The 13,215-nt window shown below is 37.0% G+C and overlaps 1 protein-coding gene across 1 annotated transcript in view; it reads right to left on the reverse strand.

Moving 5' to 3' along the window:
* Positions 1-13,215, reverse strand: part of LOC100748844 — a 403,660-nt gene that overhangs the window by 7,944 nt on the left and 382,501 nt on the right. Inside the window, exon 10 of the mRNA XM_024367091.2 lies at positions 11,164-11,274. Coding sequence (XP_024222859.1) covers positions 11,174-11,274 — 101 coding nt within the window. The 3' untranslated portion in view covers positions 11,164-11,173. The remainder of the gene's footprint in view (positions 1-11,163; positions 11,275-13,215) is intronic.

The raw sequence follows: 13,215 nt of genomic DNA on the forward strand, positions 1-13,215 counted from the left end.
GGAAGACCACCGAAAAAGTTTCGAGACAGCGAATTGCAAGCATCGTTGGATGAGGATGACGCTCAAACGCAACAACAACTCGCTGATCGATTAAGCGTGACACGAGAAGCCGTCTCCGTACGTTTGAAAGCCATGGGAAAGATCCAGAAGGTGGGAAAATGGGTTCCACATGAACCGAATGAAAGACAGCAGGAAAACCGAAAAACCACTTGCGAAATGCTGCTCGCCAGATACAAAAGAAAGTCGTTTCTCCACCGAATTGTGACTGGCGATGAAAAGTGGATATATTTTGAGAATCCTAAGCGTAAAAGATCATGGGTAGCTCCAGGCGAACCACCGACATCGACTACAAGACCAAATCGCTATGGACGGAAGACAATGCTCTGTGTTTAGTGGGATCAGAAGGGTGTGATCTATTATGAGCTGTTAAAACCTGGCGAAACCGTTGATACTGAGCGCTACCGACAACAAACGATCGATTTGAATCAAGCTTTGCGTGAAAAACGACCAGAATATCAAAAAAGGCAACACAAAGTAATTTCGCTTTGTGATAATGCATCATCACATACAGCGAAACCGGTCAAGGAAACGATCGAAGCGTTCAGTTGGGAAATACTTTCGCACGCGGCTTACTCAACAGACTTGACTCCGTCCGATTACTATTTATTTGCATCGATGGGACACGCACTTTCTGACCAGCACTTCGCTTCTTACGAAAATGTACGAAAATGGCTCGATGACTGATTTGCCTCAAAAGAGCGACAGTTTTTTTGGCGTGGCATCCACCAATTGCCAGACAAGTGGGAAAAATGTATAGCTAGCGATGGGCAATACTTCGAATAAAATCTTTTTAATATTTTTAATCATTTCCATACAATAAACGTGTATTTTCTATACAAAAATTCCGGTTTCATGTTTACATGCCTGGTAAAGAACTTTTCCTTCGAACGAAAATTCTCTATTTCTCATTATTATAATTACAACGATAATAATAAATAAACACCTATAATAAAAGAAATGAAATATTTGCTCTTGAAATTTTTAGCCTATGCTGCGTCTCTATGTTGAAGGACTCTACAAATTGCATGGGAATATCCAACCACGCGGCTATGTTTTGTTTATACTTTCGTTTTGGAACGTGATAAATCGGTCGGAGAGGAAGATACGCGGCCGGGCAACGCAGTTACAGAATTAATGAGTCCGATGAATGCGCTTGTTGTTCCATCGATTCTCCATTTGCGGTCACTTTTTTGGACATCAGCCAGCGATCGAGCACTGGAACGGTTGGCGGCGTGGAAAAAGGAGACCGACACGTTCGAACGCGTGTGAAAAACAGCGCGGTTCTGTTCGTTAAGCCGACCAATCCGTTTATCCATGCCTTTCGTCAAATTAATCGCGATCCTAGCTTCGCGACAGTCGATTAATTACCCCCACAATAGCATCACAACCGATACCAGAAGATGTGATAACTGTGACGTAGAATTCGGCTGAATCGACTGTCGTATAAATCTCTACACAACGTTTTGTGTACGGGAATTCGAATCTGTTTGTACTTCAACGTTAACACATTCACGATTGATTATTTGAAGAAAATTCTAATGTAGAAAGAGATTTTGCAAATAAGCGAAGAACAACAATTTGGAAAGCTTGCTTTCAAATATGTTATAATTTATACAACAATTTGAAAAGCTTGCTTTCAAATATGTTATACTTTATATAGTTTATACATAATTACTAATTCAAGTAAATGTAAGAAATGTTCTTTTCCTTAGAATTAATATTAATAAAAACATCGTTGAAAAAACAAAAGTTTCGTTTGTCAAATTTGTATAACATGTAGCAACCTCCTGACAGAAGTCTCATGTATTCACTTTGTCTTTTCACTTTCTCAATTCACTCGTCTCTCACCAGAAATAGATTTATTTCCAATTGATTTTACGATCTCGTTATATCGTTTTATCGTATTTTCACGATTTTTATTTATAAATTACGTTCATTATTGCATAAATAAGAAATACGTACTACGATATAGTTAGAATACCAATATGTTGATTATCTTTAATACAAAGAAATTATTAACCGATACGAGTTTGCAACTAAGTGACTAGCTCCTGCATTTCGATATCCGATATTTGTTCCATTATTTGTTCCTTTTAACCCCCAGCAAACGGTGGGGTAAAGGTCCAAGGAGAACAACAATTCACGGTAGCACCCATTAAAAGAGAAGCACGATGAACGAAGCAAGCGTGGAAACGGCACGGTTCGATCGTTATTTCGCGATAGTAAAACAGTGGTTCGTTATCCTGACTTCGTTCGTCATTCGGGCGTTACTGGCAAAGCGGCTTGTCAGCTGCACGAATGGTTACCGAAGAATGGATAATGAAACTTCGATCAAACGGAAACTAATTTCTATTATTTGCGTCGAAACGCTTTCGAGAGTTTCGAAGTATCGAACGATCCTGTCCGTCTCTTTATATCGTAGCAATAGAGAGTAGAGAGAGTGGAGTAGAGAGTAGAGAGTAGAGAGTAGAGAGTAGAGAGTAGAGAGTAGAGAGTAGAGAGTAGAGAGTAGAGAGCAGAGAGCAGAGAGTAGAGAGTAGAGAGCAGAGAAAGTGGAGTAGAGAGTAGAGAGAGAGAGAGAGAGAGAGAATGTAATTCCCTGAAAAGAATAACGGAGAAAGGGACGCTTTAATCCCCTGAAAGTTCTCGTCCCGCCATAACTTCGTTTACCCTCTCGTTTAGCGCATTCTGATTCGTCCCTGTTGATGAGCAAAAATACTGTCACGGAAAACATTCTAATTTCTCGTTATATATTTTTAGACGTGCGACTAGAGAAGCAAGTTCCCTTCAAAGACACGTAATTTCCCATTCCAGTGTTGTGCTAAACCTACCGACTGAATAGTAACACGTGCTTGTTCTTTCTGAAGAAAAAAAAAGAAAAAATAAAGAGAAAGCAGAGCACGAGGTTGTAGTTTAATTAAGTTTAAGCACTTAGGAAAGCGCTGTAAATTTCGTGTCTGTTGAATTAAAGACGTCTCGGCGTAGACAATGGCGAGGAAGCAATTTATTGTACAGTGGGAGAAAAACTGTATGATCTAAGAGATTTGGTGAAAACATTTACGACACAAGGAATTTCGTGACTTTAAAGATAAAGTTTCTAAAAAAGACTATTCTCCTTTTGGTTTGGAAAGATTTAAATGTCATATGCTCTTTGTGATAGGCAACCATTGTTTCAGAACGAAATTCACACAATATTCGAAGAGAATATATTTTTATGTGACGGAATTTTGATGGAATCTTGATGGAATGAAATGAGAAAAGACAAAAAGAAGCAGAAATAAGAAAAGGAATGCGCCCTTCGTTAGTTACATAAGTATGATGTCTTTGACCCATTTCTTGCGCGTCTTTTCTCAACTGTTATCTAAAAGTAAATCTTTTTATCACAAAATAATAAAAATAAATATCACAATAGCTAGAATAAATACTAATAAAAAATCAATCTATCAATCATGTAGGAATTTTTCTCTGTTATTTGCTCTGTTGATGTAATGATAGAACCATTCGTAGTAGCGATGCTCTAATTATTGTCAGCTAATTCTAATTATGTCCAAAGTTGAGTATAAATTCAGACGACGATTAAAGCAGAGACTGAAAACTCGACTCGAAAGTTGGACAGTGGCTTTTAACGTGGTTATAAAACGGTTATAAGACGAGAAAGGAACGACGGTGAATGGCAGCGTACATTAGCTGTAACCCCGTTTTCTACAGACGATTCCTCACACTCGCGATAAAGGGCGCGGAATGGATCTGTCAATTAGCGTGAGGCGAAGTGCCAATTACCCCCTGGAAAAGTGTGCAAAGCGGATTCCTCATTAAATTCTGTGGTTGGCTTTCTTTGGTATGCTGTCTACTGCATCGAGAAAGATCGAGAGCTTCACGACTCGTAAAGAAACGTGAGTGTCTGCGGAAACGTGGAATTTTTTGAAGCACGATATGAGGACATTGCACATATTTTATATTTATACTATTCAGAATAGAACATTGAAACTGCAGTTAAAGTATATACATTTTATTACAATTACAACTTGTCTTTATTAAATAAGAATTATAAGTGTCACGAGTAAAATTCGATGTTACCAGACAGGAGTTAAATAAAGTTCTTTTTTAAATAGAGCTCGAAGGATCAACGATTTTTAAAGATTGATGGCAAACCTTGAAAATTTATTGATTTTGTTTTAAACTCGGTTCGTTCGAGATAACGCAATCCGTTTCGCAATTGGATTAAACGATGAATCACAGCTATTAAACTGTTTACATTACGGATCACCGTTCTTCCATGTTCCTTCGTTCCTGTTCCAACCGCGCGATAATGCGAAGAGAAAATATTAAGCCGGAATACGTTTCTTAATCTTGTTAGTTACGGCTTTGTTAATCGGACTACAATCGCGCTAGTTCACAAACATTAAGAAGAATCTACGCAACAGAATGTTCTAAATCTCTATTTCCTGACGTTTTATTATCCTGACGATGTATTATGTACTATGCACACGAAAGGAAATATAATAAAGGTTCCTTGTTTCTCTTAAAAACAGGACACAAGACACAGTAAGATGCAATAAGATGCAAGAAACAAAAAAATATTGTGTACTTTAAATTTCGAGCACTTACAAAGTGAAATAAAAATTCCTTCTTCGTTACTTGAGCCCTACAACACTTTTTGGGTCACCCATCACTCAATCGTGTTGTTTCATCTTTCAAAATTTTCAAAGTTTATAATTGAGAAATAAAAAAGACACAGTTAGATGCAATAAGATGCAAGAAACAAAAAAGATATTACATACTTTAAATTTCGAGCGCCTACAAAGTGAAATAAAAATTTCTTCTTCGTTACTTAAGCCCTACAACACTTTTTGGATCACCCTTCACTAAATCGTGTTGTTTCATCTTTCAAAATTTTCAAAGTTTATAATTGAGAAATAAAAAAAAGACACGGTAAGATGCAATAAGATGCAAGAAACAAAGAAATATTACGTACTTTAAATTTCGAGCGCCTACAAAGTGAAATAAAAATTTCTTCTTCGTTACTTGAACCCTACAACACTTTTTGGATCACCCTTCACTCACATAAAAAGAAGATTAAAAAGGAAACACCCAATAGATCTCACAAAGGATATTACCTAACAAACAAACACTCACCACACTAAAGAAATAAATTAATCAAATTCGAAGATGGTATCCCACTGGGGGTAGCCATCCACATGTTATATTATTATTCCACTAAGCTATAATATTTTACCAAATGTCCTACTGGACAAGTTGTAAAATGTAAATAAATAAATAAAAAAAACCCTTCACTCAATCGTGTCGTTCATCTTTCAAGATTTTCAAAGTTTATAATTGAGAAGTAGAGAAGACACAGTAAGACGCAATAAGATGTAAGAAGTTTACAACTGAAAAATAGATTGTTATTAATATGTATATCAATTTTATACCACAACTTCAATCAACACATTCGTTTACAGCATCACATACGTATGACGTTCCAGGATCAATTTACATTTGATTCTAATCCAAACAGTTTTCTAAGTTGTGAAATAAATAAATGTACGCGTAAGAAGATAAATCTCAACCAATTATTATAGTAAACACACGTATATTTTAATAAATTAAAAATATTATTCAAAAGTGCAAAAGAGAAAATTTGATCTCTGGTGGACATTTTGTTCCCATTCTTTATGGCAGCGAACATATGAAAGTATTAAAAGCCTTATTTTTAAAACTCGGACGAGATCGTAGTATAGATTTGCAAAAACGACAGCAGAGTTAATGATCTGCAGTTTATTGTACTCTGATGAACATTATCGATATCGATGGTACAGAGCGCGATACGGAACATGGATCGTCATTGGTCGAGGGGCGCGACAGTTCGCGATGAGAGATGAACGGATGCGACGTCATTGGTGCTCGCTCGCGGTGATCTATGGTAACTGATAATGAAAGCACGGAAGGTGAGATACGGCTGGTCGCAGGCTGTGTTGCATAAGCTACAGTTTCCGCGGAACCCGTCACATGGCACCCCAGTTTCCTTCTCCCGTCCTCTGAAACTATATCCTCGAAATATCGAAATACTGTGGAATCCCCTTGATAAAACCTTGAACTATGAATATCGGTTAATTCATCGATCGTATCGACGTTCGATATGAAACAAATGTGTGCATGAGGCGAGATTGAAATTGTGACGCGTGGGGATCCAGAATCTTCGAAACGGAACCGAGGAATATATCATACGCTAGATAGAGCATAGAATAACGAACTACGACTGCAGGCTACCGGTTGCATTCGATCGTTTTCTGCTCCGTTCGCGAGTTCATGAGAAATCAGGGGCAATTTCCGGTTACCGTTTTCAGACACAGGACACACCGCCATGTGTCGTCTTGCTGCGCATAATTTGTCTCCTCAAAGCTTAAATGTGAATCTCTGGAGAGGATCGTGTCTTTTATGGTTCTAGGATTTTGTTAACACATTGCGTACAGCGATCTGAGCGCTCAACGCGCTCCCAGGGCCCGCACATTTTTGAACGCACCAGAAGCATGCTTGGCAAGCAATAGGATGCATATATGCACATTTTTAATTTGCATTTGGTATTATATTTAATTATTCAGTCTTCTTCTATATCTAATCGCATTATTTAATTCAAGAAGGTTGCTGCTATCACTGAATTCATTTCCGTCGCAAGTGTTGTTTAGTGCATCAGATAAATCATGAAACAACAATTCATTTTGACTTTCATTTTCTTTACATCTACGTGTCATTTTACTACTTTTATAGAATTAAGACCTATTTCATAAAATTTTTTATTATAAAGTATCAGTAACAGATTGAAAATGTAAATAATTTTTAAAAAGCAGTTTCCTTGCAAATTAAAAGACGAACTTTGAAATAACAAAATGTACAACAATAAAACATATAAGTATATACAATATACATTTTTTACTATTAGAAGTCACTGTGTTCACTATATTACGATCTTATTACCCACGAAAATCTGCTCTAGCCTGTTCTCGATCAGCTAAGCTCAAGTGTATTGGTCCTTATCGCCGTATGTTTATAAATCGACACATGAAATGTATGTGTAATGTGTAATGACAAAAGTCGGCACGAACTTATGGGATGACCTAATAGATACTGATTCGCACAACTAATTAATAACTGATAGATAACTGAACTGGTAACTCTTACGATCACGTCCGTTTACTTATACTGGTCGGGAGAGAGTCGGAAAATTCAAATTCGTCTTTGTTCGACGGTTGCACGCAGCGGCGACATTGTTTTGTTCAAAGTTTATTTATCCTTACGTTACGTGTATCCTAACGATATTGATACTCCGAGGCAAAACAACAACATGATTTGAATTGTCCTTTAGCTCATGTGCCGCTACAAATTTATCGTATTAATAATGTTAGTAATTTATCGTATTAATAATATTAGTAAATTGACAAAATATAATTTGTAGGCTATATTTTGCAGTTGTACAGGGTGGTTGGTACGTGGTGGTACAAGCGGAAAGGGGGTGATTCTACGCGAAAAAAGAAGTCGAAAATATAGAATACAAATTTTTCGTCTGAGGCTTTGTTTTCGAGAAAATCGACTTTGAATTTTCGCTCGGTACACGTGCACTTTATCACGTCTCGTTATAAAGGATTTCACTGTAGATCGTTGTCTCGAAGGAAAAATTAAAAAACAAAATTTTTATTCTATATTCTTGACTTCTTTTTTCGCGTAGAATCACCCCCTTTCCGCTTGTACCACCAGTTACCAACCACCCTGTATTTCAATAGACAGTCATCAGTAAAATTGATATAAGAAAATTTATCTCTATTTTTCGTGAAACACCTTTGAAAGCTCGTCATTTAGTCTTCCACAATTTCATCCGTTGCATTGGTTAGACTTCTAGTTATTACCGGTTATTCACGATCATCGATTAATTTATTAATGCTAAACGACGCATGATAAAACGATGTTCACGCGGACATTTCACAGCCAATCCTTTCATTTTATTTATTCCACTAGCTCACGGAGTGATGAAACGTAAATCGTGTAAAATCCAATTAAATAGATTTGATTTCCATGATCGAGGCCAACCGTTTAAATCGTAGTAAATCTCTCTCTCTCTCTCTCTCTCTCTCTCTCTCTCTCCCTCTTTCTTTCTCTCGCTGTACCTTGCAATATTTTACTCTATATCGACTGGTGGAAGTAGACGACGAAATCGATTTCCATCTATAGCGAAGAAACGGACGTTTCGCTTTTGTTAACGAAACTCAAGCGAAGCGAGGAGTTTACCCGAGAAACACCGATCACCGATTATTTATTATTAATCTGACGAAACTGAGGGATTCTGCGAATTTCCAGCAAGTTTCTAGGAAAATACTGGCATCCTTGTAAATTTTAATCGAGGGGATTGAATTAGTTAACGACGTGGATAACCGTGGCCATCAAAGTCCGGAAACTCGTCGAAAGTTATCGAAATGAAGATGGACGAGCTTAACTTGTTTTCTATATCGAGACGCGTGTATCTTCTGATGCATTCTGAAAAATGTTTCAGGACGAAAAAATGTCTTAGTTGCTGAAATACGAAACGAAATATTAACTCGTTAGTTGAAAAACACGAGTTCATTCGCATTTTCAATCCCTTGAATAATAAATTCTAGTAATAATTTCTTTACCGAGTTGTAATTCTATTATTAAGGGAAACATAATTATTTATAATAATAACTTCGTTTTATTAATTATTGAAAGATAATAATTTTCTTATTTAGCAAAAATGTCGTTTAAAAACAGGAATTTCTATCAATTTCTTTGTTTAGGGCTAATAATTTTACTAGAGAAAACAGATATTAAAAGAAAAACAATTTTATTTAAATCAATTCTAATGTTTGCTAATGTAAGTATGATATAATTTAGTTATCTCTGTGTAATTTAATCTAACCAACCAAAATTATTATACTTCATCAGTTATTAATTTACAAGAGTTTCGATATAAATAACCTGATTAATCGGTTAGGCGACACGAATCATGTGGAAATCGATCAATTTGTTTCTCGTTAAACCATGAACATACAGATATTTTCACGTGAAACCCCTGGAAATTGAGGCAGATTTAGCTAGGGAAACTTGACGCAACTTTCTTTCGATCCGATGAACTATCGAGTTGCGCATCTAAAAACTCGTCTGCAACTCGGATTGCGGAAACATCCAGCGAAAAAAGAAGAAATAAATGACGTGGCTAAGGAAAAAAGAGGCAGGCTGATGTAAAGAGTTCGGCAGAAAAGAAAATACTTTGATACAGGGAACTTCGTGAAGTAGAAATTGAATCAAAACGCGAGCGAAACGAAACAAAACGATCGGCGAAGGAAAAAGAAAACCAAAATGAAGAGGAATCATAGCTGGATGTTGCGTCGGGAGGAAATTTAAAGAAGAACAAAGCGGAAAATCCGACGTGTTAAAGATAAAGAGCAAGCGGCGCATGGAACAGAAGGAACAGACAAACCGAAAAGGAAGATCATAAAACAGAGGAAAGTGGGAATGACGGGATAGAATGAGTAAAAAGAGGAAAGATTTGGAATGAGATAAAAAGAGAGCAAAGTGAAGAAACGGAAACAGAGAGTTACGAAGGGAGCACTAAATCCCAGGACCAGGAAAAGCGCACGGGGCAAAAAAACCAAAGGGAAAATAAAGGACAGAGAAAGCGAGCAAGGTGGAGGAAAGTTGACAGAAATGAAGGAAGAAAGCCTTGGTGGAATGCTACCAAACGGCTCCCAATCGCAAACAAACCTACTCATTTCGTGAAAAGAAGGAAATGAAAAAAGAGGAGCGAGCAGAGCCTGCAAAAACAGAGTAGCCATACACCAGTGGCAAAAAAGAAACTACAAGAAATAAAACAGTTGGTGAAAAAAGCGGAGACACACAAAAGACTTCTATTAGACTAAAAATAACGAACGAAGGATACGAATATCGAGGAGAAGTCAAGAGACACGACGATTGCGGATTGGATACACGAAATTCGAAGGCAGATCGTAACAATTCTAGAATCACTATTGGCTGGGTTTGTCGAACGATTTCAACGACACGCTGGAGCATTAGTAAATATGCGAATAGACAAACTTCTCGGTAGCAATCGCATAAACGACGAAGAACGTGATAATACGATCGTCGTAATAACCATGATTGGCAAAGACGGTTTTATACAATTGCAGAGCCTGTTACTATGCAGTTTCCATAGAAACATTCGCGCGGATTCAAAACAAGACCGTATCATCGGATCTCTATAGTGAAACGAGAGAATCTAGGGTTAGATCTTTCTTCTAGTTTCCGTGAAACGACACGACGAAGGTTCAAATTGGAATCGTAGCCCACCTTCCATGGTAAGCGTTTCGCTTTTCGAGCCAATCGATACTCCAGGACTTGTTCAGGCCGTTTTACGATCGTTTCGCCGGATTAGGTGGTTTGATAATGTATTTATGTGATAAGAGAGGTTAGATTAGTGTCTCTAGAATAAGCTTCGAAACTCGAGCTTTTAAGGCTCGAGTTATAAAGCTGTCATAAAAGTTTAAAGTCTTCAATGTTTAAGCCTTTAATATCAAAAGCTCTTGTTGTCTAACTTATTATGCATGTAGTAATTGCGGATAAGAAGTGATTCAAAAGAAATTATGTGCAGACTTTGTTACATTCGACAAGAAAATTGAAGTATTACTTTTATATGATGTATGATATGTTATTCGTCGATTTTATATGGTATATTATTCATCAAGGAAATGTGCGTAAAAATCAACTAAAAATCGAAGAGACAAGTTACCACACTCTTTTCAGAATATTGCAAATGGATAATTTTTTTAAAACCTTGTAATTTAATTACAAAAAAAAAGTTAGACCAATCAATGATCACGAATCAAAGATACAGAAATACTATGAATTTTTTACACTAACCTCAAAAGCTTTAAGAATCTTAACGTTTGAGCTTTATATACGTTAGTTTAAAAATCTTAACCTTTAACGTCGAGCATTAAAGCTTCAAAACTCCTAACTATCGTTATACAAGGATCAGAACATGTTGGAACGATGCACGGTAAGGTTTCAACGGGATCGTTTCAGTGATAATTGACTCACCTTAGTATTGTCATCTGGAAAAAACGTAACTCATCGTTAAGTGAATTAGCCACAGGTTGAGGAACGCCCTGGAGACTCCGTTACCGTCGTGCACCGCGGCTGGTAACTCCCCTGGAACCAAAAGAGAAAAGAAATTGAATTAAGTAACGCTGGTGACTGCATTTTGCTCGTTCGTTCCAGTTACACACACGCGAGCGATAGTCTCGTGGAATGAACTTAATGTACTCTTTAGTTAACTTGCCTTTTCCTCTTATTTTCTTTCCTATCGAGAAGAGATAGAAAACTAAAACCACAGTTTTCTCAGTCGTCACATCGACCTGTTCATCTTCTACGATCTAGTTCAATTTTTTGGTCACTGTTATACACATTTTATAAATATATTATACGTGTTATACGAAACTTTTAAAAATTTGATTTGTTAATCAAATGTTAGTAAGGCGTAGGACGTAAAACGTGCCAAACGAATACTCGGCGTTTGATTCGGCAGCGGCGACTCCCAACTCGCGACTTCTGCTAACGATTCCTTACTGACAAATGAACTGCTAATCCACTTTCTTCCTTTGTTATATTTCGACATCCCCACTACGCACGTATTCGTAACCGTCGCCATGTACGCCTTCTACCGAGTATTTGGAGAAGGACCATAGGGATATCGATGGCTCATTAGGCCTGTCGGCAGTTACGCTTTATTGCGACCTTGTTTATGTTTCGTCGATCTCTCATAAACAGTTTTTTAGCAATGCTATATAACGAAGAAACCGTTGGAAACCGTTGGAAAGAGAATTGTTTTTTGTACCGTGTTCTTTGTGTGTGTTTATAGTGTCGCTACGACATTACGATTGAAACATGACTCATCGTGATCGTATCGATATTATGTTGATAAAATTTGAATTCGATTCAGAAGTATATATAAAAGATACAGGATATTTATTGTAAACATATACTTAGTAAAAAATAATTGCATAGTATATGACACACAAAATCACGAAATTGACAAATCACCGGTGATCTCGCGTTGCACTTCGAACGTTTCACAAATAAAGTAAAGAATTGAACTTTAGATATAGTAGTAAAATTTATTGTACGAATGCAACAGAGTAACGGTTCAGAGTGTTATAACAAAAAGGTATTAAGCGCTGATTTGGGAGGATTCTTATACTGAGGTTTTAATCCCTCTGGAGAAGTTGCCGTCGGGTATATATCAGAGGCGGCTATTCCGTTACTTTCTGGTTATTGTTTCGATAGCTGTGGCATGTAGGATGTTTTGTGTACCCTATTACTGCTTCTGAGCGTGTAACACACAAGTAGTGATCTCAAACACAGAATTAATACTGTGACATACTAACATAATGATAATTCATTGATCAAATATTTTAGTGATCTGTACAAACATTTATACTTACTGAATAAATATCTCGTAACTTCTATATATACATTATCTGATTATTTAAAAATTTGTCCAATATAATGACGATAGTCGCGTCTCGCTACAATGCTAATGAAATTTCAGAATAATTCGTATAACACACATAATACCTTCATAAAAAGTTTTTATAATCGCTGAAAACTTTCGTGAGCTACTGTATGAAAAATGGCTCTTGCTCATGATTCACGCGAGTCTTTCATTTAAAATTTTCCATTATACCTGTTGAAACGCCGGAAGAAATTATCCATTATCAGCGACTATAATAACGTCACGAGAGTCCTCAACAGCTAATGCTTCTGTCGGTTTCACAAGGTTGTCGATAAATTAATCAATATCAAAGATCTTCCGTAAAAAGTCTCGTGGCGAAACGTTTTCATCGCGTTGAACCTTGCAATATCATGCTATAAATCTACAAGTATCATTGGTTCGTCGGCGTTATCGAAGCCTATCGATCGTCAAGTCGTCCATACGAATTCCCAACGACGCCTGGTGTCGCGAGAACGATCAATCGACTCGGCTCTTCGTCGCGGAAAGCTGCGATATCATGGACTCGCGTAAATCACGCGGTTGAATATATTTTATTCTTTCGCGTAACCAACGGCAGAGATTGTAAAACATTGGCTGGT

Source organism: Bombus impatiens, unplaced genomic scaffold (assembly GCF_000188095.3).
Source record: "Bombus impatiens unplaced genomic scaffold, BIMP_2.2 scf_0276, whole genome shotgun sequence".
Taxonomy (NCBI): domain Eukaryota; kingdom Metazoa; phylum Arthropoda; class Insecta; order Hymenoptera; family Apidae; genus Bombus; species Bombus impatiens.